General features: G+C 52.5%; 1 protein-coding gene across 3 annotated transcripts in view; it reads left to right on the top strand.

The window, feature by feature from the left end:
• Window positions 1-25,163, top strand: part of MEGF6 (multiple EGF like domains 6) — a 91,774-nt gene that overhangs the window by 55,150 nt on the left and 11,461 nt on the right. For all 3 annotated transcript variants that reach the window (XM_038159974.1, XM_038159975.1, XM_038159976.1), the window contains 18 exons: window positions 1,052-1,174; window positions 8,304-8,429; window positions 9,174-9,296; window positions 9,895-10,017; window positions 12,238-12,375; window positions 12,946-13,068; window positions 13,823-13,945; window positions 14,749-14,916; window positions 15,805-15,936; window positions 16,033-16,161; window positions 18,130-18,258; window positions 18,344-18,478; window positions 19,588-19,722; window positions 22,049-22,174; window positions 23,052-23,183; window positions 23,966-24,094; window positions 24,339-24,470; window positions 24,755-24,883. In XM_038159974.1, the coding sequence (XP_038015902.1) occupies window positions 1,052-1,174; window positions 8,304-8,429; window positions 9,174-9,296; window positions 9,895-10,017; window positions 12,238-12,375; window positions 12,946-13,068; window positions 13,823-13,945; window positions 14,749-14,916; window positions 15,805-15,936; window positions 16,033-16,161; window positions 18,130-18,258; window positions 18,344-18,478; window positions 19,588-19,722; window positions 22,049-22,174; window positions 23,052-23,183; window positions 23,966-24,094; window positions 24,339-24,470; window positions 24,755-24,883 (2,355 nt within the window). The remainder of the gene's footprint in view (window positions 1-1,051; window positions 1,175-8,303; window positions 8,430-9,173; window positions 9,297-9,894; window positions 10,018-12,237; window positions 12,376-12,945; window positions 13,069-13,822; window positions 13,946-14,748; window positions 14,917-15,804; window positions 15,937-16,032; window positions 16,162-18,129; window positions 18,259-18,343; window positions 18,479-19,587; window positions 19,723-22,048; window positions 22,175-23,051; window positions 23,184-23,965; window positions 24,095-24,338; window positions 24,471-24,754; window positions 24,884-25,163) is intronic.

Here is a 25,163-nt window from a genome sequence, read left to right as displayed (position 1 = left end):
TTAGGTTTTAATGCTTTAAGCCTTGCCAAGACAAGTGCTCTAGAGAAAAGATTTTGTATTTGCATGCAATTTGTATTTTATATGTAATTTTGTATTATCACTGCAGAGCTCAGAAGACTCAAACAGGCGCCACCTTTCCCACTTTTCCCATTCCACCCCTGACCCAGACCTTCCCTTGCTGCTGGCTGATTTTCTTGGCAATTAATCTGACGAAAAGTAAAATTTGGCTCAGCCGAGGCTGCGTTGCTCCTTTTTTTTCGGTGCCCTTTTCCTGCCCAGTGGGGGCTGTGGGTGAAGCAGAGCTGGGCTGGGGCGCCGGGCACGTTCCTGCGCCTCTGGCGTGCGAGGACACGGCCGCATCCCCACCCTGCTGTGATTCACTCAGGAAATGTTTCTTTATCTTCTCAGTAACAGTCGTGGATGGGACGGAGATGGGAACTGAGCTGGCTCAGGGCTGGCCTTGCTGGGAGGGGCCGGAGGCGAAGAAAGTGCAAAGAGAAACCCAAATGGAGAAGCCCAAGCTGCTGAAGGTTTTCTCTCCGTGAGGGAGGGAATGGCTGGTTGGGTGTTTTGCTGCTCCTGGATGGGATCTGGCTCCCCCTCTGATCCTTTCCAGTCTGAAAGGTTGTGTAGGTGCACAACTGTGCTCACCCACAAATGGCAGGAATTAAGGAACTGTGCAGCTCTGTCCACATCATCTCCGTGTTTCTGATCGCGGCACAGGGAGGAATCTGCCTCAGAAACTTCCTTTGACAAGCAAGGAAGTGTAAAATATGAATTAATCCATTATCCTGGAGTCAGAGGAGCATGGCTTGTGCTGACTGACAAATCAAATTGGGTTTTTGTGGCTGCTGTTCACTGATTGCAGGTTTGTCCCTGGAATTTCACAAACAGCTTGACTGACTGAATTTGACAAAGTGGCCAATCTTGTTCCCTTTGCTTTCATTCCTCAGATCCAGAGTCGGGCAGCAGAGGATAAATATTCCTGAGCTCAGACACCCTCCTGTCCGCTCTCCTGAATTTTTACCCCCTTTCCCCTTGTTTCTTGCAGATGTTGACGAGTGCCAGGTGCACAACGGGGGCTGCCAGCATCGGTGTGTGAACACCCTGGGCTCCTTCTACTGCGAGTGCCAGCCTGGCTTCCGCCTGCACACGGACGGCAGGACCTGCCTGGGTAAGGCTGCCCTGCAAATCCCTTGGCAACCTCTCTTTGCAGCCCTTTTCCTACCAGGAAATCCATGGCAGTGTACATAAAACCCCAATTTCCTCACTCCCTCCCATGCTCTGTGCCCAGAATGTGAGACAGTGCTGATGGGTTTGGGTTCCTCTGCGTCCCTGTGTCTTCCCTCACAGTTTCTGCCCCTGGGTTCAAAATATTTGCTGTTCTTCCATGTGGTCACATGAAACTGGAGCTGCTTTGCTGTCCCTGAGTTTATCCTGGTTCAGGAGAAGCAACTCCCAAGTTCTTTGGTGCTTCTGCTTTTGATTCAGGATGTATCAGATATGGCATTCTCAGAATGGATACATAAATAAAATTATGAGGAATTTCAAGTCAGGCTTCATTTTGACCTCAGTATTTCCCCAACATTTCAGTATTTTCTCAGTTTTGCTGTGGGCAGCAGGTGTGACAGACGAGTGACAGTAAATGTGGCTGTGTGTGGAACTGTGGCCATAATAATCCAAAACCACCTTATCTGGGGTGCTGGTCATGCATTCTCTTGGATGGCGCTTGTTCAGACATCACCATCCAGGCACCAGATTTGCCCTACAGCTGATTTTGGGGCCAATTCCTTGAAATGTTTTTGTCTGCTTGCCCCAAACTGGAGCTCAGAGTGGAACTCAGTCTGCCTCCAGCATCTGTGGCTGTTTTAATTAAACCACTTCTCCCCCACAGCTTCATTTGACACATTTTTCCACTATTTGAGGGATATTTTCATGCGAGTGGAAAGAATTCCACCAGGGCCGTGGTGCTTGCAGAGTTTTCCCGGAACACAGTCACGCTCAGAGTCTGCCTGTGTGTTCCAGTTGGGAACGGTGATGTGAGCAGGAAAAATCCATCCAGGGAAGCTGTACCCACCGTGCCCAGCTCTGCACTGACACACATCTGGCCACAGCTGCCTCCAGTTCACAATGACACCCAACTAAGTCAGATTTAAGGTGCAGGATCCCCATATTTTGCTGGAAAAATCCAGAAGGAAAAGGATGGCAAAGAAGGGACAAAGCCAAGCCTGGCAGCCGGCACTGAACTCCACACTTGTGTCAGGGTGACGAGCTGCTGCTGCTCACATGTAAGTGTGCTGTGGTCTGTCATCTCCTCGTTGTCTCTGGGATGTGTTGCTCCCTTTCTTGTGGTGAGCAGCGATCCCGTGTCGCCACATTTCTCTTCAGAGAGAAAAGCAAGGCGCGATTCTTCCCAAGAATATTTCTGGGTTTCACATTCTCTGAACCTCAGAGAAAGGAAAAACAATTCTCTCATTTGCTGTGCCTGTGTTTGTGCAAAAGCAGAATGCAATAATGAGATTGTTTACCCAGAGTGATGGTGTTTTGTTTCCTTGGCCTGTCAGGACCAAGTGTGTGTGTGTGTGTCGGGACTGTCAGCTGGCAATCACAAAAAGAGTACAGTTATGTACAGAGCTGAGTGCTTAACAGATTCAGTTTAGATGTAATGTAATATAATATAGTATAATAAAGCAATTACTTAGCCTTCTGATATCCATAGAGTCCTCAACATGCCTCTCCTTTGGGGGCAAAAAAAAATCAATGATAATCCCGCAGCCGCCGTGGAATGAAACGTGGGACAGGCTGGCACCAGGAGTGCTCGGCAGCCCAGCCCCAGAAGGTGGAACAGCTCTCAGGGAAAGCATTAAATGGATCTCTAGAGGGAGGAATCTCTTCTTTAAGAGGAATTTTCATAGTTTTTTCACTCTCCGGGCTTCCCTGCTGGTGTAGCTGAGCATTCCCACAGGACCCAGCCCTGCTCCTGCTGCCCCTGCCCAGAGCTGCAAACCCGCTTTGCATTAAACTTGTGAGCAAATATCAGCCATAAAGTGCAGTGCTGGAATTCATCTGCCGAAAGTGAGAGGTCTCTGCTTATGAAATCTGATCGTGAGTGAGAGGGGCAGTTCCTGGAGCTCCGGGGAGCGGAGCCTGCAGGACCTGAAGTGAGTTTGTGGTGTTGGTCCCCCTGGGATCCAGAGCACCCAGGAAAGCAAAGCAGACCAGGCAGGGCAAATAAAAACCTCTCAGTTCATAATTATCTAATAATGTTTCTAAAATGAATCTAAAATGGGGCTTTCTCATTCCAGGACAGGTGGCTTTTTCTCTTTGCCCATTTGTGCCTGTCCATGTGTGTATGTCGCACCTTCACAGAACTCTGTACTAACCCAGCTCTGAGGAGGGGTGGAACGTATTTTTCCTTAGAAAAGCTCAGAACAGAGCACAGGCTCAGAGGTGCCTCCTCTGCTGGTGTTTGTGGCTGTCCTGGTGTACCCACAGACACCAGGTTGCCTTGTGGTCAGTTCTGAGGGATTTGAGGTTAACTGCTCAAAGCTGTTTTTCTCCTCAAGTTGGGACATCCTTTCATTTTCTGTAGAGATTCTGTGCTGTTAAAACACAAAATATTCCCACTAGATATAGAGAATAGGCTAGCAATGAAGGGAACTGGAGATGGTGAGCCTCCATCCATCCATCCATCCATCCATCCATCCATCCATCCATCCATCCATCCATCCATCCATCCATCCATCCATCCATCCTCGTCCTTCTGCTGAGGGAAGCTCGCAGCTCCACGCTGGGACAAGCCCAGTTTTGGGTGGTAGGAAGCTCCTGACTGCCCCAGCGAGAGTGTTCTGGGTACAGAAAGAGCCCTTTGCAGTGAAGTTTCTCGTTAAGGGCTGTCAAATCACAGATCTCATTCTCTAAATGCTTTCTGGTCCCCACAAAACCCACAAAGGCTCTGATGATGGATCGGCAGCGCTGAGCTGGAGCTCCACAATGCGCTGGCGTGGCCAAGGCTTAGCTGGTACCTGGAGCTGTGACTCAGGAGGGCACAAAAATGCCTTAAAACTCCTTTCCTGCGCCCAGCTCTCAGCTGGTGCTCTGCAGCTCCCTTGTGCAGGATCCTTTTGCTGTGCCTTTGTTCCAGTTGCTGCTGAGAGAGGAGAAAAGGAGCAGCCGCTTCCACTGCGAGTGAAACAGAACAAAGAGAGGCCTTGGGCGTCCTGAAATTACCTCTTTCTTTATCAGAACCACATGGGCAGGAGGCAGGAAGCTGACATCTCCAGGTCCTTCTCCTCTGTTTCAGCAGAGGGATGCAGGCCAGGCTGAGGCTGAGGGGTTTAATGGGAGCCAATTGCTTTTGTTGGCCTGAGGAGCAGAGAGATGGTCTGGATTAACACACAACATGTTTCTGGAAGTTGTCTGAGGTTAGGAGAAATCAGTTTGGGATTACATGATGGAGCCCTGTTTATATTAGGAGAACTTCAAATGAAGAAATCTCAGGGGCAGGGGTGATAAAATGAGCAGAAGGACCACGCCAGGAGGTTTGTGTGGGCTTGAACTGTGTGTGCATGCACCACGTGTGCTTGGTGGGGCTTTCCACTTTGCAGGCAACTCGCACATTTTAGGGAATTTGACCTTTTCTTTGCCCGGTCCCACATTTTTCAGCCTTTTCTTAGAATTGCTGGGGGTTTGTGTGATGCTGCAGAAGGAACATCCTGCTCAGTTCTAGTCACAGCTGCTCACAGTCACTCTTAGGGTGTCAGCTCGCTGCTTCTGGTGGCAAATCACTTGTCTCTGAGGGAAAGGTGAGAGAGAGGAGAGAGGAGAGGTGAAAAGAGAGAGGAAAAGTCAGAAGAGCAGCTGGAGGGCGCAGAGATCAGGTATTAAATCAACTCCTGTGTTAGGCTGCTGCTGCACAGATCCACTTCCCAGCTGCAATCAGCAGCAAAAATCTCCTTTGCATCCCTCTTTATCCATTTCTCAGGCCTGAGAGGGTCAGAATGCGTGAGCAGCATCTTCCAGCAGCACTGCACTCCCCTCAGACAGCGGGGCTGGAGGGAACCTCCCTCTCTCAGACACTGAAATATCATCTGTGGAAAATCTGTCTGAGCTGTAATTACAAAAATCTGTGTGATGTACAGGATGACACTGGGCTTGGCAGCCTTGTCACAGAAATGTTAAGCTCGGCGGAGCATCTGGGAATGGAAATATTTTTAGAGTGGTTCTGTAAACAGAATAAAAACCCCGAGCAGTAATTAAAACAAGGCCAGCAGAGAGGTCTGCTGGCTGTGACTGCGAGGAGCCAGCTGAGGAGACCCAGCCTCACACGGGCTCTCTCTCCTGAAATCTTGTGTGGAAGAACCCAGACTTTCAATTTTTTTTCAGTTGTCTTGTAAGAATTTGCAAGGAAGCTGTGATTTAAACTCCAAATTCATCCGAATAACTGCATCCTGGGAGGTTATTTTAGACACAAGATGCATTGGCTTGTTCCATGTTGGCCCAGTGCTTTTCCCAGATGAAGGAATGTTTTGGCAGGCATCAGCATTGTTTGACTTGTTTTCTTTTTTTATTTTAAAAAAAAAGGCTCTCCAACAAGCACATTATTTATGGCTATTTTTGAATATATGTTATTAAACACTTAAATATATTGGAATATTTTTAAGTGACCACCCATCTCTGCTAGAGCTTGAGTAGTGTAACTCTGACCCAGAGCTTTTCAGGAACGTTGAGTATTTCTGTTGTTTCTTTCCAAATGGATTAAAGGAAACAATGCCAGCACAACTAACATAAACCCCGAGTTCTTGCTCCAGCTTTATGTTTTGTATGGCAAAATCTTGACCCTGTCAAGCTGCTTTTATTCCCCCAAAGGTTGTTTAGCTAATTAGAGGCATAAAATGAGAAGTTGAGTTATTTTAACATATGGAATGAGAGTGATCCTCAGCTCTGAGTCACAGCATTCTTTTTTTGCAGGGGAAGGGTATGCAGAAAAAAAATGAAAATGTATGGTTTTTTTGCCTTTATTTTTGTCCTGAGCCAAATATTTGTTTTCACTCATGCACAAGAGCAAGGACCCAGCTTGCCTTGGGATTCAGAGGGGTGTTACAAGCAGAGACTTTGCTGCCAGCTGCTTTCCAGGCCCTCCTGCTTCCAGAGCTCTGGAGGTTGTGGAAGGCACTGTGATCACCTGAAGCATCAGTCTGGGGAGAGATGGTTTTCATTAGAGGTATTTTTAGCTTTCCTATAAGATTCCTCTGAGCCAGCACATTAGTTTATTCTGGAGTTTGAAAAATAGGTCAGAAACGTGTGAGGGCAGAGCTCTGCTCAGCTCATGGGAGCCAGGGCTGGGCTCCCATCCTGGGCCAGGGCCAGCTCGAGCCATGTTCCACCAGCCCGGGGGGCTGTGACACTTTGGTGGCTCCTGAGAGACAGAGCAGGGTTTAAAGGCCAATTTCCCAACCCTCAGAAGAGACAGCTCTCTGTGCATAAGGAGTTGGGTGGGGTAACTCAGGAGACATCCAGTGCTCCAAGAGGGGACTTGTATGGCTTTGGAGGCATGTCATCATCCCACAATGACTTATCCACCAGAGTCCACGAATCCAGCTACAGAAAGTCCTTCTCTGTTTTGTTTCCCAGCTCAAATTCCTCCTGGATCGGAGGTCGATGGTCCTGGAGAGCAGCAATAAAAACAGAACTTCTGACATTGCCCTGGCTGCTCTCAAGGTGCTCCCATCCCAGTTAAACATCCCTCTCCTCTGCTGGTCCTGCAGAGACATCCCAGATTACAGGAACAGGAGGAGGAGGAGGCTGTTCCCAGGCTGATTAATGACAGCAGGCTTGTGAGGAGTCCACGTGTTGGGTCACAGGGTCTGTTTTGTGCCGTAGCCCAGGCAAAACCTTCTGTTTCCTGACTGCTTGGAATCTGCTGGGCTCCTTGTGCAAGGCCACACAGAAAAGCTGTGGCACGGCCAGGAACTCCAGTTTTTGTCCTGAGCCAAATATTTGATTTTACTGCTGTACAAGAGCAAGGACCCAGCTTGCCTTGGGATTCAGAGGCGTGTTGCAAGCAGAGACTTCTGCTGGCAGCTGCTTTCCAGGCCCTCCTGCTTCCAAAGCACTGTGATCACCTGAAGGATCAGTCTGGGGAGAGATGGTCATGGGATCTGTTTGTGCTGTAGCTCAGGCAAAACCTTCTTCACTTTCCTGACTGCTTGGAATCTGCTGGGCTCCTTGCGCCAGGCCACGCAGAAAAGCTGTGGCACGGCCAGGAACTCCAGTTTGGAAGCTCAGTTCCCAGTCCTGCCTGCGCTGAGGATGAAATCAGAGCTCCTGCTGCTGCACCTCCGTGTGCTCTGTCTGGGTGACACCGCTGCTCACAGCAGCAGGGACCCCCCTGGCCCAGGTTCCACACAGAAATCTCCTGGTCAGAGCCCTGAGCTGGGGCTTGTTACACCTGGCCCAGGTATGGACACACAGGATGCATCCTAAAACATTTTCCCCGAGTGTTCCCAGAACTGGCAGCACCGGCTGGGCCTCGGTGACTTTTGCACATCACGGAGCCAGAAACTCAGGGTTTTTTACAGGAAAACCTGCATGTGCCCGAGCACAACTCTCTGAGCTGTAATGGCTTGAGGCAGCTGTGCCAGTGCACCTGCAGGGACTGTCCTGGAGCTAAAGGATGGGAACTTCAGCAGCAGCACAGGGAATTTCAGCAGCCTGGCTGCTGACACGGCGCCCTTCGGAGAGGGCGGATGCCTGGCAGGAAACCTGCTTCCCTCCCATGTAGTGCTGGACAGGACCTGACCCAGCTCCCTGTGTCCTGGAATCACCTCCAGGTAGACTCCTGGGGCCTCTTACAGTGGGAAAGAACCCTTTTAAGGGGAGATTTAGGCTGGGCATTAGGGAGAAGTTCTTCCCCGAAAGGGAGATCAGGCGTTGGAATGGGCTGTCCAAGGAGGTGGTGGAGTCACCACCTTTTATTCTACCCAGCACTGGTGAGCTGATCTTGCCTTAAAAGAGCAGGGTGCCCACCTGGCATGGTGATGGGTGGCCTCTCCTGCACTGCCCACAGGCTTTTGCAGCAACATCTCCCACTTAACACCCTCCCTGCTCATCAACTTGGCCGTGAACTTGTCACTGAACGTGCTCCAGTCTTAAATTCACACCAGCTTTAAGGGTGGGCAGTCTGCCCTGGCCCTGTGTAGGAGGTGCCCTTCCCTCACACAGGTGCCAAACCCATGTCCCTGTGTCCCCAGGTGCCACCCAAACTCCTCTTGTGCCAAACCTTGTGTCCCTTTGCCCTGCAGCTCTGAACTCGTGTGCCCTGAACAACGGTGGCTGCGAGCACGACTGTGTGCAGGTGACCCTGGCCCAGCACCGCTGCCAGTGCAGGCACGGCCACCAGCTGCACGAGGATGGCAAACGCTGCGTCCGTGAGTCCTGGGGGGCTGGGGAGCCACGGGTTCCAGCTGGGAGCTGTGGGATGGGGATGCTCAGATGTCCAGCAGATCGGACTGGGGGATTTCCAGTAAAAACTCTGTGTGTTTTGTTGTCATGGACATATCCTGAGGTTTATTCCAAGGGATGGGAAGAGCTGGAGGAGTTGTAGCCAACAAAAATGAAACTGTATGAAGGCACAGGCTGCTGTGGGAGTGGAGGGACAGCAGAGTGTGGCAGTGGGCTGGGATCTTCTCCCTTCTGGCTGACCTGCTCCTGGCTCAGGAGGGAGAGAAGCTGAAGGGGACAGAAACAAAGGTTGTTCTCGTTCATGGCAGCTGGCATTCAAAAGGCAGGAAGGAGGGACGTCCTGAGCTGTGAAGCTGCTACAGCAAAAGGAACAATTGGGATGTTCCAAACACAGCAGTCAGAGGGGTTTGGAGCATCTGTCCTGGTCCTGGGGCAGGTCAGAGATTGGCAAACCTCTGGGTAGGAGTATTTGGAGCAAATTGCCAGCACTTGCTGTGTAAACTTTGCAGAGGGATGTGCCCATGCCAAGCTGCTGCTGGAAGGGTTTTGCCCAGCTTAACGCCAGCCTTGTGCGGGATCTCACAGCGTGTACATCCTCCCGAACGGGTGGAGCAGGGATTGTCTGCCTGGGATTTTCACAGACTGCAGGCTTTCCTGCTGCTCTGTGCAGGATCTGTGTGGGATGACCGGGCTCTGTGCTCTGCCTGCAGTGAGGAACCCGTGCTCTGACAGGAACGGGGGCTGCATGCACCGCTGCCACAGCCACCGCGGCCGCGCCCGCTGCGAGTGCCACCCCGGCTACCAGCTGGCCCCTGATGGCAAGGCCTGCCAAGGTGAGTGCCCCGCAGAGCTCCCCCGGGGGAAAAGCTCTGTGTCTGATGGCTGAGGGAGCGCTCAGTGGGAACAGAGTGGAGGGAAGCACGCGCCTTCCCTTGGGTGGCTCAGGTGGTGTCCGTGCGAGAGCCCTGCTGGAGCTGTCTGCAACAGCAGAGCTGCTCCAGGGGAGATTTAGGCTGGGCATTAGGGGGAAGTTCTTCCCTGAAGGGGGAATCAGGCATTGGAATGGGCTGTCCAAGGAGATGGAGGAATCACCATCTTTTACTCTATATGTAAGAATAAACTGGATGTGGCACTGGGTGCCTTCTCTGGTAACAAGGTAGTTTTAGATCAAAGGTTGGATTCAATCTCAAAGGTCTTTTCCAGCCTAATTGATTTTGTGATTCTGGGAATGCCCCACTGTCATGTGATCCCATCTCCTGGGAAGCTTTACAGCAATTCCAAACTCTTGACTCTGTGTCTTCATTGGTCTGGACCCCAACAAAGAGTTCAGGGTGCAAGAAACCAGTGCAGAACTCAAATACCGTAACAACAGTCCTTTGGGAGGATGTTTAAAGTTCAGCCTACTTATCTTAGGCTTTCTCCCTCTCCCAGATGTGAACGAGTGCCTGACAGGGCTGGCCATGTGTGCCCACCAGTGCCTCAACACCCGGGGCTCCTTCAAGTGCACCTGTAACCTGGGCTACGAGCTGGGCGCGGATGGCAAGCGCTGCTACCGTGAGTACTGTGGGCTCAGCTTCAGGCTTAACTTCCTTTTGCCAGGGTCAGGATCAAATGTGTCAGATGGGATTTCTTGTTGGGACTCAGATGTTTATTAGTTCTTATCTATGTTACAGTCTCACAAACCCTGAGTTCTACAGCATTTCACTCTAACAAACTAAAAATGGAGCCCTATATCTCTCTCTTAAGGATAAACTGTCCAATTAAGGAATGACATCTAAATTATTTTACTTTTAACCCAATAACCAACCACCCATGCCCCGCAATGCTGAGTTTTTTATCCAATTACACAAAACCACCCAAACCCAAGGAGAAGAAGGAGAAGAAGGAGGAGAAGAAGAAGGTGAAGAAGAAGGAGAAGAAGAAGAAAGAGAAGAAGAAGGACCAGCCTCCGCCCTAAAACCTCCATCTTGCTTTTTACATATTCCTATATTCTAAAACTTCAAACTCTGAGTTTCCCACCCTGTGATATCACACACTTCTATTCAAACTCGACACCACAATCCCAGCTCCATCATTCCACACAATCCCAGTTCCATCATTCCATTTTGGAAGCTTCTCCATGGCCTCAGGTCACTGCAGTGTTCTCTTGGGGGTCAGTGCCTGTCAGCACAGAAAGTCTGAAATTCTCAGTGACCAGGGCTCCAACACTCAGCCCTGCCCAGCAGGACAGGGCACACCTGGGCTGCTGCAGGCACGTGTTTGTCACTGCCCTCTGGGAATCACCAGGGCCAAGCTGTGGCGATCTCTGCTGAAGGATTTCACAAGAAGTTTTTGGGCTGTTTACTCCCCCACCAAAATAAAAATCTCAGTCTGATCTTTAAAGTCACCACAAAGCCACTTTAGCTGGTTAAGGCAATTGATTTGTAGCCATTTGGCCTCAAATTAGCCAACTTCTGCTCTTGGGGACTCTGCTGGACAAGCTCAGTCAGCTGCAGATGTGTCACTGGAGGAATTGAGCCAGTGAAGGGATCACATCTGCTCCCATCAAGGAAAGAAATAAACTCTGTGATGCAAGAGTGAGCCAGACTGTCCTCACAGCTTCGTGCAGCTGCTGCACCCCAGCAGGGCCAGGCTGAGCCAGAGCCACCAGCCCCTGACAGATGCCAGCCACCGTGGCAGTCCCAGTGCTGGCAGCTGGTGGTACTGGGAGCTGTGAGGGTCCCCTTGGGCAGCTGCTGGAGCTTGGCAAGGGTGAGAGGGCAAGGCTTTGCAGGCCATAAACGGGCCTTGAAAGGCATCAAACAGAGCAATATGGAGCACCAGGATGGTGACACGAGGTTGAAGAGCCTAAGTATGTACACAGCTTTCTTCTTAGGGACACAGCCAGTCTCACACCAGGACACTGACATTGCCCTGGGGTCAGCAAGGCTGCTGCCTTTCCACATGAAAGGTTTCTCCCTGCCCTTGCTAGCATGTTTCTTCTAAGCAAAACCCTGGTTTTTGCTGGTTTAATAAGGAAAGGGAAGAGGGGGATGACAATCAGGTTGTGAAATCTGGAAAAAGTCTTCCACTGTGGCACAGCTTTTGTTTTTGACAAGCACAGATCCATTGGGAAGCATCAAGCTCCCTTTCTTTCATCCTCCTCGGGTCTGAATGCACGAAAAACTCAGCGCTCTTGAAGGCAGAAATTGTTTTCCTGAGGTTCAGGACTGAGTCAAAGCTCCATGAAACAAGTTCCTTTTAGTTTAAGAAAGCTTAATTAACTAGACAAGTTTACAGAAACCTTGCCAAGCTCGGATGATCTATGGCTGCAATTGAAGTTTGCGCCGACCGCTTTTGACATGTCAGGAGCTAACGACTCTCGCTGTCGGCATCTGGATGTTTCCCTACTTAGCTGTGTTCTGCTGCTCCCATTTCTGCCTGGCACCAGAACAGCTCTGCTCTGAGGCTGAGCCAGCTTTTGGTTGGCAGCACACGCTGCTGCTTGGCAGGAGTGGGAGCAGTTTCATCCGCAGCCTGTTCATCCCGGAGACTGTCCAGAGCCTGCTCCACAGCCCCGGCCCTGAGAGGCTGCGTGAGATCCAGAGGTTTCTTTTTATACCCCACTTCTTCCCAGCCCAGCAGTGGCCTCTGTGCTGAGCTATTTCCATCCTTTCCCACTGCAGATCCCCCTCCTCAGCAGGGACGCAGTGCCAGGAGCTGGTGGGGGCAGGCAGGGGCCAGCCGTGTGTGCAGATGTGTCCCACAGGATCCTAACCAGGCTGCCTTTTCCAGGGATAGAGATGGAGATTGTGAACAGCTGCGAAACCAACAATGGGGGCTGTTCCCACATGTGCCACCACACCAGCTCTGGCCCAGTCTGCACCTGTAACTTCGGCTATAGGCTGGAAGAGGACCAGAAGTCATGCACTGGTAAGGAACAGGAAAAGGCCACACCTTGATTTCCAAGCACATCCCAGGTAATGGTGAGGATCCCTCTTGGGATCTTAGGTCAGGATCCCTCTTGGCTACTGTGTATGCGCACTTCAAACAGGCTAAAGAGGATAGAAACTGATGGAAAGTGAGAGCAGATGAAATATTGCTCTGCTCTAAAGATATCCGCAAACTTCCCTCAGGATATTCTTGGACAGCGCTTCTGACTTGCACAGTAATTATGACTCCAAACTAATTAGTTTTTCTCGGATGAAACTGCCCCAAGCAGGAGTCAGTCAGCTGGAATCACCCTGCTTGTAAGGACACAAAACCTGTAACCACAATCCCCAGCTGGGAATCACAGTGAACTCCCCTCAAGGACTCAGGAATCCTCCTCGATGGGGAGGATGATCTGTTAACACAAAACTCCTTGATTCCAGGAGGAACTCGAGAATTCTGGCTCAGCATTTGCCAGCAGATCAGTAAAAGCTCCCCAGAACTAATCAGGGAGCAGTTTACCCGTTCTGCCACCACTCTGCAGTGCATTACCACCCTTTGTTTCTTATGTAGATATCAATGAGTGTGACACGGGCTCTCACTGCTGTCAGCAAGACTGCTACAATTACCCTGGGGGCTACGAGTGCTCCTGCCATGCCGGGTACAGGCTCAGCACGGATGGCTGTGGCTGTGATGGTGAGTGCCAGCGCCTCCCTGGGCTCCAGGGACACACAGGGAATAGGTCCGTCTACTCCTGATTTGCCTGTTGTCACTCTGCTCAGTTTGCTTAGTGTTGGGCAGCTCGGTTCTAACCCCTGTGCTAAGCCCAGCCCACCTGGAGAGGGGTTTTTGAACACATCAAGGTCACACTGGGCTAACTCAGAGTGAGCTGGCCCAGGCTTGACCCCATTAATTCACAAAAACCATTTGATGTTCAACCCCAGAGGGCAACACTGCCCATCACTTTCACCCAAGGGATAAAGACAAATAACAGTGTCTGTATAAAACACAGCCAAGACGGTGACTAACGAAGCTTTTAATTAGGAGAACAAGAAATTGTCCTACCTGGTTGCCAACAGCCAGGCATTTCTTCCAGTTTCTCCCAGCTCCTACCAGTTTTCCTGCCAGCTTTCTGATGAGTCACCTTCCCAACAGAAAGAACATGGGGGAAAAATCCCCCTAATAATTGTTCTCACTTCCAAAGCTCTCCACATTTCCCAGGGGAAGGAGCCAAACACACCCACCTGTTCCTACATAATGCATAATGGATGGGAACTGAAGCCCAGCACATTTTTTGTTGAAACCCAGGCATCCCTCTTCCTGAGGTGGTTTAACTCCATTTTTAGAGCTGATGGCTTTACATATTTAGCAGAGGGGATGCCACCAGCCTATTCCTGCTGCATGGCCCTGTCGCTGCTCCTGCCCCACTGGGGTGTCCCATGTTTTGTAGATGTGGATGAGTGCTCTGCAAACAACGCTGGGTGTGAACACACGTGCCAGAACCTGCCAGGGTCCTTCCAGTGTGGCTGTGACATTGGGCACAAGCTGGATGAAGACAGAAGGAGCTGCATCTGTAAGTGCCTCATCTGAGCTGCCTCGGGCTGGGCAGTGGGTCCCTCCTCTGCCTCCTGTCCGAGCCAGGACCACACAGCCTGGAGCTCCTTAGCCCTACACCTCACCTCTTTCAGCTCCTTCCCAGTACCTGAGCAGTGGCAGTGCCTCAGCCCAGCCCTGGAAAGCTTCCCCAGACAGGAGCAGTCCTGTTTCAGCCTGGTTCACAGCACTGGCCAGAGAAGTGCAGGGACTTGTGGCACAGCCACACCTCCAACAGCTACACAGCCTGCACTGATGGCTCCATGTTCAACACAGAGCCAGAGCCCCTTCCACAGTCACCAGCCTCTACAGCTTTTCCTTGTAAGAAATAATACATCCTTTATTGGTAGCAGTTCAGAGATCTTGAGGTCACATACCTGGCCTGGGCCCACTCTAGACAAAAAATCCCTGAACAAACAACCTGGGAAAGCTTTAGAGGTGTCAAAACAGGGCAAGATCAGTGCTGCAAACCTGAGACCACAGAGAGTTCTGGTTTCCCTTTGCTGCTGCAGAGGTCCTGTCCCACTGTCCCTGCTCCCAGAGACCTTGCAGAGATCCTGTCCCCCTGCTCACCTCTCTGAGACCTTGCAGAGGTCCTGTCCCACTGTCCCTGCTCCCAGAGACCTTGCAGAGGTCCTGTCCCTGCTCCCAGAGACCTTGCAGAGGTCCTGTCCCACTGTCCCTGCTCCCAGAGACCTTGCAGAGGTCCTTTCCCCTGCTCACCTGCCATGGACCTCGTCTCGTGCCCGCTGTGACGCTGTCTCCTCTGTCCCTGCTCCCCAGCCCTCGAGGACACGGTGGAGGCCCTGGATGGCCGGCGCCCCGTCATCCGCCCCATCCCTCACGTGGCCATCCTGCGGGACGAGTTCACCCAGCTCTTCAACGACGACTACGAGGAAGAGGAGGAAGAGCAGGAAGCGCGAGGGGAGCACACGCTGTCGGAGAAATTTGGTGGGCACTTCGCAGCAGCGGTCGGTGCCGTGCTTTGCTTGGAACTCTTTGGGAATGATGGTGCAGGCTGGGTTTAATTGTTTGGTGAACACACCAGGCCTGTTGAGTGCCTGTTCTGTGTTTAGCTCTGCTGCAGCTGTCTTGGTTTGGAAAGACAGGTGTCTGCTAAGGATGGCAGGAGTCTCCCCTGAAATGGAAAAATGTAAACCCCCCTCCCTCTGAATTGCTATAAATTTGAAATTAGGGGCTCTCAGGCAAAAATATGGGATCAGAAATTACAGTTCTTTAGTAGGGAAGGAAATAAAAAGATAAAAATAAACAATGCAGTAAAACAAAACAACACTGACAGAGTCAGAGCACAGCCTGACACCCTGTGGGTCAGGGTGTGGGCAGCAGTCCCATTGGAATTGTGGCCACAGCCCTCCTGGAGTGCCAGGGGTGGTTCTGTTGGAGCAGGGATCCTAGAGAAGGGTGTAGTCTTCCTCTGAAGGTCCAGGGGAAGAGGCAGCTGCTGTTCCTCTGGGAAATCCAGTGGAGAAGCTGTCTTGCTGTCCCAGGACCTCAGACTATATCCAGGTAGGAATGCTTGGCTCCTCCCTCTGGGGGAGCATCTCCCAGTGGGATGCTGCAGTTCTTATCAGCCATGCAGTGACATTCAATGGCCTGTTATCAGCTGGTGACTCCCCAGAGGGAGGATTGTTTGTGGAAGAGATAAAGCAAACTGCCCAATTAACAGAAGATAACTGCCCCACCTCTAACAGATGGCAAATAGAATACATCTTGCCTTGCAATCTGGGACAGCAGCCTCCACATGGGGAGGCTCCAAACTGGCCAGGGTGCTGCAGCGGCCTCGGGGGGGGTTCTCACCCGCGGTGCCTCTCATTGCAGTCTGCCTGGAGCACACGTTTGGCCCCGACTGCAGCCTGACCTGTGACGACTGCCAGAACGGAGCCACCTGCAGCGCCGAGGGCAGCGGCTGCCTGTGCCCGGCCGGCTGGACCGGCGTGCTCTGCAACCAGAGTGAGTGCAGCTCTGTCCTCTGCTCGGGGCTGCGCACTGGGGGCAGCCCTGCGAGGCTGTGGCCGGGCTGAGCCTCATCTCCCTCTCCGTCCCCAGCTTGCCCGGCCGGAACCTTCGGCAGCAACTGCAGCCAGAGCTGCCGGTGCCAGAACGGCGGCACCTGTGACCCTGCCAGCGGCGCCTGCCGCTGCCCGCCCGGCGTGGCCGGAGAGCTCTGCCAGGACGGTGAGTCCAGCGTCCCCTCAGCCTCTCTGTGCTGCTGGGGGCCATCCCTGCCCTCCTCCTTCCTGCAGGGATTCGCTGTCACTTGACGCGGTGCTGGGTTTTCCCCGGCCGGCTCCCAGCGCTGCGCCAGGAGCGCGCTGTTCCCAGGAAGCAGCACGGTCTGGGACACAGCTGTAGGGCTCAAACTCTGTGGCACGGGTTGTTAAGTGTCCAGAGCAGGAGCAAGGATAAGGGAGAGGTCTTCAGAGTGGTTTCCAAAAGGATTTATTCCATGGAAGGGTCAGGGGCCAAAGAAGGCAGGTGTGTAAGGGTTTTTAACCGGGGGTGATTTAAAGGGAGGGGATAATCAGCAGCTAATTGGAGAGATCCTGGGCAGGGGTAAAGGGCAGGGTTCACAAAAGCATCTTCCAGTGAGGGAAGGGATGGGGTTTTGGTCACATGGACTAACGGAATATTGAACTTTAGGGGATTTCTGAAAAGGAATTCCAAGCAGGGGGTTGGCACCAGGTAGGATTGACAGGAACTCAGGGTAGATTGACAATAGGGTGGGAGGGTATAATTTGGACCAAACCATGACCTTGGGCAATTACAGAACATACCTTTAGGAGTGAAAACACACCACAACCATTGCTGGATAAATGGCTGGTCTGGCCATTGCTGGTGCCACTCTCAGATGTCCCAGCTGTGCTTCTCTGAAGCCTGGAAGTGTTTCCTGTGGTGTTCCCCACACTGGTCCTTTTGTAGCTGCTCATCAGCAGCATCTTTCAGCTGTCTTGTTGAACCATCCCACTGAGGGCAGCTTGAACACGCTCCTAATTCATCTGAGTCCATCAGCCACTGAGTCTTGTGTGGAAAAATGTCATTTTAAACAGCAAAAGGAAAGGTAAATGGCACTCTTCCCCCACGAAACAGTGCTCCAGGTGTTCTGTCTTTGCACTCAGAGACCTTTCAGTCCCTGTTCACTGCTCATCCGTGACTGGGGGCAGAAATCTCCATTTCGTGGGGCATTCAGTGGCAGACACAGGAAAGAATGTCAAGCCCACAATTTCCGTGGTTAATTTCCATGGAAACCGTGGAGGTATTTTCCACCCAAAGCATTGTAAAGCTGTGACAGCAGTAGTTACCCAGAGTACCCAAAGGAAGTGTCACTGCGGGTGGTGCTCATTTCTCGCTCCCAAAGGGTTAAAATTTGGGGGACATCCTTTGAAAACCAGAAAGAGGGAGACAATCAGAGATTCAGACAAAAAGACTTCAGTCACATGTTGGGAGCATATGGGAACTATTACTGAAGGAGGAGAGTGAAGCAGAATGCAAATGAACACAAGAGATACCTCAACCTCTTCTTTCTGTAGGAAGGAGGTGATTGAGGGGCACAGAGAGAAAACAGGAGGGTGAAATGAGAATAAACAATGCAGAATTGCTCTGTTGTCCCAAGGTGGCATTTCCTCTGCTCCTCTGATCGCAGGGACAAGGCACGTGCTGCTGGGCAGCTGCTGGCCAGAGCACTCTGCTGACACAGCCTGTCTGCCATGTGCTTCCAATATCGAGATCTTTAGCATAACAGAGAAAAAACAATAATTTTATTCACTTAATAGTGCAAATATCCCTGTGGCTTTTCAACAGGAGCAGCCTCGTGGGTTGCTTTCTCACAGAGGACAGCCTTGACCTCTCAGAGCCCTGTGGGTGGGTTATTTCTGTCCCAACCAGCAGAGTTGCTGGTCACAGTGAGTGCAGAGCTGCTGGGTGCCCTGGAGCACCGTGAAGTGACATCCCCTGTGACATTGCACAGCTGATTTGGAGCTGGTGCAGGGAATCTGATCTCTCTCTCCCTGGCTGCATCCCTTCCCTTGGTGCATCCCCGCTCTGTTTCTGAGAACTGAACACAGCTCTGGTTCTGTGTTTTTCCCTCAATTAAAACGACCTGCTGAAACTGGCTCATCTTCCCAGGAAACCTCTCTCTGTTACTAGGGTGCCCCAAGGGATTTTTCGGGAAGCACTGCAGGAAGAAGTGCAACTGTGCCAACCGGGGTCACTGCCATCGGATTTACGGCGCCTGCCTGTGCGATCCCGGCTTGTACGGCCGGTTCTGCCACCTGGGTACGCTCGGATTATCCCTGGATCCCAGCCTTTCCGGGAAGGAGCTTTCTGCCCCTCGCTGACCAGCTCTTCCCTGTCCCCGCAGCGTGCCCCAAGTGGGCGTTTGGGGCCGGCTGCTCGGAGGAGTGCCGGTGCCTGCAGCGCAACTCGTGGGACTGCGACGCCAGGGACGGCTCCTGCCGCTGCAAACCCGGCTACCGCGGCCAGCGCTGCCAGGACAGTGAGTGAGGCACATGGCCACACGGCCAGCTGGCTTGGCAAACACCTCTGAGGTCATCAAACCCAGCCTATGGGCCAGCGCCACCTTGGCACCCAGACCACGGTGCTGTGTGCCACATCCAGGCTTTCCTTAAACACGACAGGGACAGTGACTCCACCACCTCCCTGGGCAGCTCATTCCAATTCCCAATCACCCTTTTTGTGAAGAATTTCTTCTTAATGTCCAACCCAAACCTCCTCTGGTGCAGCTTTAAGGCTGTGTCCTCTTGTTCCTGATTCCCTGGCTGCAGCCCCTGGCAGGGAGTGATGAAGTCTCCCCTGAGCCTCCTCTTCTCCATGATAACCCCAGCTCCCTCAGCTGCTCCTCACAGGACTTGTGTTCCAGACTCCTCCCCAGCCTTGTTGCCCTTCTCTGGACACGCTCCAGCCCCTCCATGTCCTTCCTAAATTGGGGGGCCCAGAACTGGGCACAGCACTCGAGGTGCTGCCCAGCCAGTGCCCAGCACAGGGGGAGAATCACTGCCCTGCTCCTGCTGGCCACACCATTCCTGATCCAGGCCAGCAGCCACTGGCCTTCTTGGCCACCTGGACACACTGCTGGCTCCTGTCCAGCTGCTGTCCATCAGTCCTTTCTGCCTGGCTGCTGTTCATCCACTCTGTCCCCAGCCTGTAGTGCTGCAGGGATTGTTGTGGCCAAAGTGCAGGACCTGGCACTTGGACTTGTTAAACCTCATATCCCTGGGTGTGTCCCATCTATGCAGCCTGTCCAGGTCCCTCTGCAGAGCCCTCCCAACCTTCAGCAGATCCACACTCACACTGGTGTCATTCTGTTCCCACAAAGCACCCCCAGAACATCCCCCTTTCTCCTCCCATGGCCTCTTTCCCCCATTAATTTTCTCAGGGGAAAGCTCTGCTTGCTTTCCACCCTCCCAGACTGTCTCACCTCTTGCCCACCATGCTCACACTCAGCCATGTTCAGTGGTCAGCAGGAGCTGGGACAGTGGGTGGGGACAGCTGGGACAGTGGGTGGTGGAGCTTGGAAGGTGCTCAGCACCCAGGGGCAAGGAGTCATTTCAGAGCTTCTTTCTGTCTAATTCTGGCTGTTGACAGGCTGTGACCCTGGCTATTATGGGGATGGCTGCAAGAAGAAGTGCAGCTGCTCTCCAGGAGTGCCCTGTGACCCTGTCACCGGGGAGTGTCACAAGGAGTGTCCCCCAGGCTACCACGGCGAGCACTGCGACCAAGGTAAGGCAGGGCCATGCAGGGCAGCTCTGTGGGTGCTAGAAACTCATCAGTCCTCAGCATTTTGCTGCACAAAACGACACAAAAGCACTTCCAGAACCCCCCGAGAGCCCCAGCCCGCTGCAGGTGATCTGATGGGTGGCCAGCAGAGACTTCAGGGGACGCAGGAGCTGCCATCCACAGGTCTCTGTGAGACACTGCCACCTCTTTAAAGTGGGAGAGAGAATTCCTGGTATAAACTGAGCCTGGCTCACAAAAGGAGAGCAAGGTCTCTCTTCACCCTGCCACTGGACATCTCTGTGGGTAGATGGAGGTGATTAGGGTCTATTTATCTTTCCCTGGCTTCGATATCTTTTCCCTTGCCGGCAATCCCTGCCCAGCACAACAGTATCACATTTTCTGCTCTGTTCTCTATTTTTTGTTGAAACTGTTTCATTTGCAAGTGCAAAGGAGTATTTTACACTTCATTTACACGAGGATTCAACCTTCTGCCTCTGTAGGAACCTCCTAGAGCAGTTTTGTGCTCTTCCCATGGAGGGCCAGTTGATGGGACGGTGACTGAGCTGCCCAGCTCTATGTCTGTGTCCAACACTCAGGCTCTGAGGGGGCAGGTTTCAAGATCCTGGGGGTGGTTTGTGTGCCAGAGAGCTTCACTTTGGGCAGACAAAGGTGCTTTGAGAGAACCTAAAGGCAGTGAGTCATTGGCCCGAGGTGATGATTGCAAGATATGAACGCAGTGTTTGGAGAAGAATAAGTTCTGCCAACCACAGAGCTGAGTGGTGACTGAAAAATCAACCCACTCCTGCTCTTGTGGGGCTGGGGCCTCCTGAACCCACTTCAGCTGGTTAGGTCCTGCAGAAAATGCAAAAAGTTGGACACTTGGAGACAGGCTGCAGCAGCAGAGGACGCTGCATGGAGAGGCTGGAAGTGGCCAGCATCTGGATTTGGATGGGAGCATCCCAGGGGTTTCTGCACTAACTGATGTTTAGCCAAGCACTGCTTCACCCCAGCCCAGAAGCTGCAACCATCAGCCTCATTGATCTGCCAGCAAAGGGTTGTGCAGAGCCCCGTCTCTGACAGAACAAGAGCTGCAGAAAGCAGCAAAAATCCCAATGCAATTGCTCCCATAGTGCTGGAAGGAGAGATGGGAGCAGCTCCTGCAGGGCTGGGCTCCCTGGCAGGGTCTGACCTGAGCCCTGAGTCCCCCGTGGGGGGAAGCTGTGGCCCCTGGAGCCCCTGGAGCCTTGTCAGGCTGGGTGCTCCTGCTCAGGATATTTTTAAAAAGGGTAAGAAAGGAGCTGAAGGCTGTAGGGGGGAGTCACAGGAAATAACACAAATATTTGTATAGAAATAGTAGGCTCTTGGCTGTTGTTCGGATCTGGAAATTATTAAAGGGTGAAGACAAACATCTGCCATCAATTAGCAAAGAGGAGGAATAACAAAAACTCCACTGTGTCACTGGAAATGGAGGCGCTGCGTTTCCTCCGCGGTTTGTCAGTGCCCGTGTGTTCCCCTCTGCTGAAGCTTTTCAGAACATTGGCTTTGCTGAGCCTGGAGCTCTCATGGGGGACGCAAGGAGGATTTAGGGATCTTTGCTCTGGGGCCCTCAGTTTGCATGTCACCCACTGGTTGCTAAATTGTGGCGCGGGGTGCAAAGATCAAAGCGAGCTGGGATCAGCAGAACCACGCTGGCATCAGAGCAGAGGGAAGGAAAAACACTTATCCCTCCTGTGGATGAGGATGTTCCTTCTTTCCTGCTTTCCATCTGTGTCCTGCTGCAAACCTGGCTGCTTCTTAAAAACCTGGTGCTCAGGTCCTGGAGGAGTTCAGCCAGGGAGGTAAAAAACCCTCAGAGCACCTTGGAAAAGCCAAGGGGTGGTTTGGTGTGGGGCTGTGACCCTCACCCCAGCCCAGAGACAGCAGGGTGGCTTGGGCAGACTCCTTGTCCGAAGACTGGAGATCAGTTTGGCCTCAGTTTTTGGGGATGTGAGTGGTCACTCTTGCATGAAGAAATACTTGTTGAAAGGACACACAACAGGCAGACAGACCAGGGTGGTGGTGGCAGTGCTGGAGGTGACCAGAGTGGCTCACAGAGGGGTCACACCCAGGCTCACAGAATCACTAATGTTGGAAAAGACCTCCAAGATCACCGAGTGCAACCTTTGAGCAAACACCAGCATGCCCACCAAACCATGGGCACAGGTGGGAACCTCTCCCAGCTGTGGGAACCCCCCACAAACCCAGAGGCTCCTTCAGCCTGCAGGGCCAGGTTAGTAAAATGCTCTTGGACATTTTGGGAGGATGTTCTGACCCTGCTGTTCTCCCACAGAGTGCCCCGAGGGGACATTTGGGCCAGGCTGTCAGCATCCCTGTGCCTGTGGAGAGGCATCCTGTGACAGGAGCACGGGGCAGTGCCACTGCCCACCTGGCTGGACAGGACACGACTGTGCCCAAGGTGAGCACGGGCAGCAGAGCAAGCGCTCAGGGATTTCAGTGTGGAGGGAGGAATTTAGGTGTAGACCTATTGCTTTTCTTTTACTAAAACTAATTTTAAAAGCGCCCTCTGCAATTAGAATCATCTTTGTGGAAAATTAGAGAAAATTGCAGCTTCTGATGGTGAGTCTTAACACAATGAAAAAGATGAAGATGTTTAGATGTTTTTTGTTGTTGCAGTCCTCAGTGTAGGAGAGGAACCTTTCTTTATTGATGCATGCTTTTAATTGCCTTCACCAGATTAGTCTTTAACTGCTGAAAAACTGGAGAGTCTGAAATGGAAAGGTTTTGCATGATTCTGCAGTATTGCAGCAGCTGGAAGGTATTAGTCACATAGAGATATTCTGCTCCTAAGAGTTTGGCTGAGCAATGAAACTACGTGTGCACAGTGCTCACCATACATTTCAAGCTGCCTTTTTTCCAAGCCCTGGAGCAGCTTAGGACCAGTTGGAGAAGGATTCTTGCCCTGGTTTTAGCAGCTTAGCCTTTTGCTCCTTCTTTGCAGCTCCCAGAGCAGTGACTGATGTGCTGTCCACGGTGTGGCGGCAGCTGTGGAGCCCCTGTGCCAGCAGCACCATTTCCCACTGAGGAGCCCTTGGAGCTCCCTGCAAGTGGCTGCAAATCCAAAATTGGCATGAAAATGCTGGAGTGAGCTCAGAATAGCACTTAGAGAGTGCCTGTGGAGCAGGCTGGGCCATGCTGTGCTCACTGTGAACAAAACCCACGTCTCGCAGGAGCACAGCGCTGCTGGCCAGAGGGAGCCCAAAAGGTCTCACATCCCCTCTGCCACCTCGGCTCTGATCCTGGTGCTGTGTGTTCTCTGTCTGCTCACGCTCCAGCTTGCCCTGAGGGTCTCTGGGGGCCGGGCTGCCAGGAGATCTGCCCTGACTGTGCCAACAACGCCAGCTGTGACCGCGCCACCGGAGCCTGTCTGTGCCCCCCGGGCTACACCGGCCAGCGCTGCCAGGATGGTGAGTGCAGGCTGGGCTGGGCTCCTCATCTCCAGGGGGAGTGGGGGTATCTCAGCTGAGCTGGGCATCCACTGACCGACCAGGCACTGCCACGCTCAGCACTGGGCACATCTCTATAACAGATATTTTTGGTCCCGATGAAGGGGAGAGAATGATGCATCTGACTCCATTGCTATCAGAAGGCTAATTAATTACTTTATTCTACTATATTATTCTAATTACTTTATACTACTATATTATTCTATACATCTAAAACTGAACCTGCCAAGCACTGCCCTGAACTCAACTGCCCAGAATCTCATGACTGTCACCTGACAGTCACAACACACACACATACTCTTGGCCCTGACAGGCCAAGGAAACAAAACTCCATCACTCTGGGTAAACAATCTCCATATTGCATTCTACTTTAGCACAAACATAGGCACAGCAAATAATAAGAATTGTGTTTTCCCTTTCTCTGAGGCTCAGAGAATGTGAATCTCAGAAATCCTTGGGAAGAATTGTGCCTTGCTTTTCCCTGTGAGGAGAAATGTGGCGACACATCTCTGTTTCCTTGCTCATTGGGGTGCAGCCTGGGGACTTCAAAGTCCCTCTAGCTCCATCTCCACTGTAGTAACTTCTGCAGCAGGAGAAAAGAAGGCAGAACACTGAGCCCCTTGTCCCGTTCAGCACCTGCACTCGGGGTGTGAGAGCTGTGTCAGTGCTCTGCCAGAGCACTGTGGTACCCAGGGCTGGCATTCCAGCAGCCACCTGCAGTCCCTCCCTGTTTCCCTTGGCAGTGTGTCCGCCCGGCTGGTTCGGCCCCGCCTGCCAGCTGAGCTGCAGCTGTGGCAACGAGGGACATTGCCATCCGGTGACGGGGACGTGCAGCTGCCCGCCCGGCTGGACAGGGCACCACTGCCAGCGAGGTACGGCCCCTGTGCTCTGCCACCCTCCCTCCTGGGCCACTCTGACCCGTGCCAAGCTACGCTGCCATTGCTCCATTCTCGTTTTCGTGCCTCTGCCAGGGAAATCCCTCTGGAATCCTTTTGGTTTCTTTGCTGTGTCTGGTGCTGGCAGTGCCACTGGCCTCTCTGCCGCCGTGTTTGTCGTTGTGCCCACGCTGTGCTCTCAGGTACACACCAGTGACGGGCTCCTGCTGTGTTTTTCCAGCCTGTGACCTGGGGCGCTGGGGCCCTGACTGTGCCCACGCCTGCAACTGCAGCAACAGCGACGGCAGCTGCAGCGCTGAGAGCGGGCAGTGCCTGTGCGAGGCCGGCTACACGGGCACCCACTGTGAGCAGAGTGAGTGCTGCCCCTGCCCTGCCTGCCCTCACACCCACAGGGCCTGCAGGGCTTCCAGGGAAGGGCGTTGCTCCAGCCCAGTCCCCTTCCCTGGCTGTGATGCTGATCCAGTCCCCGGGGAGGCTGGGTGATGTGGGAACACACCTGTAAGGGAAGGTTAGAAGCTGCTGGTTGTGGCTTCAGCTGTCAGATATTTTTATTCCATTCAGAATCCAAGCCCCTGCCTTAGGATATCTCGTCTGAGACCCAGGAAGGGACAGACTCCTCAGACTCATTTCTTTCAGAGTGCCCAGAAGGGTGGTTTGGGCTGAGCTGTCGGCACCAGTGCCAGTGTGACAATGGAGCCACCTGTGACCACGTCAGTGGGGCCTGTACCTGCAGCCCAGGCTGGCGAGGAACCTTCTGTGAGCACGGTGAGTACCTGACCCTGGGCACTGGGCCTCCATCCCACAGAGTTTGTGCTCCCTGTCTGACTTTGTCATCCCGTTACAGCAAAGAGAATTCCTCAGGATGGCCATGGGGGAGCAACAAGACTGCAAGCTGCTGCCTCTGGTTTTATTTCTGGAGGGAAAAGGTTTAGGGGAGAAAAAGGACTATGAAAATGTAAATAATAAGTGACCCAGTGGTTGCACAGCTGCTGTGGTCACCTGAGTGTGTACGTGTTGCACACGGGGTCTTGGAGCAGCCTCTTGG

This window comes from Motacilla alba, chromosome 21 (genome assembly GCF_015832195.1).
Source record: "Motacilla alba alba isolate MOTALB_02 chromosome 21, Motacilla_alba_V1.0_pri, whole genome shotgun sequence".
Lineage (NCBI taxonomy): Eukaryota > Metazoa > Chordata > Aves > Passeriformes > Motacillidae > Motacilla > Motacilla alba.
This window is presented reverse-complemented; position numbering and strand designations above follow the sequence as displayed.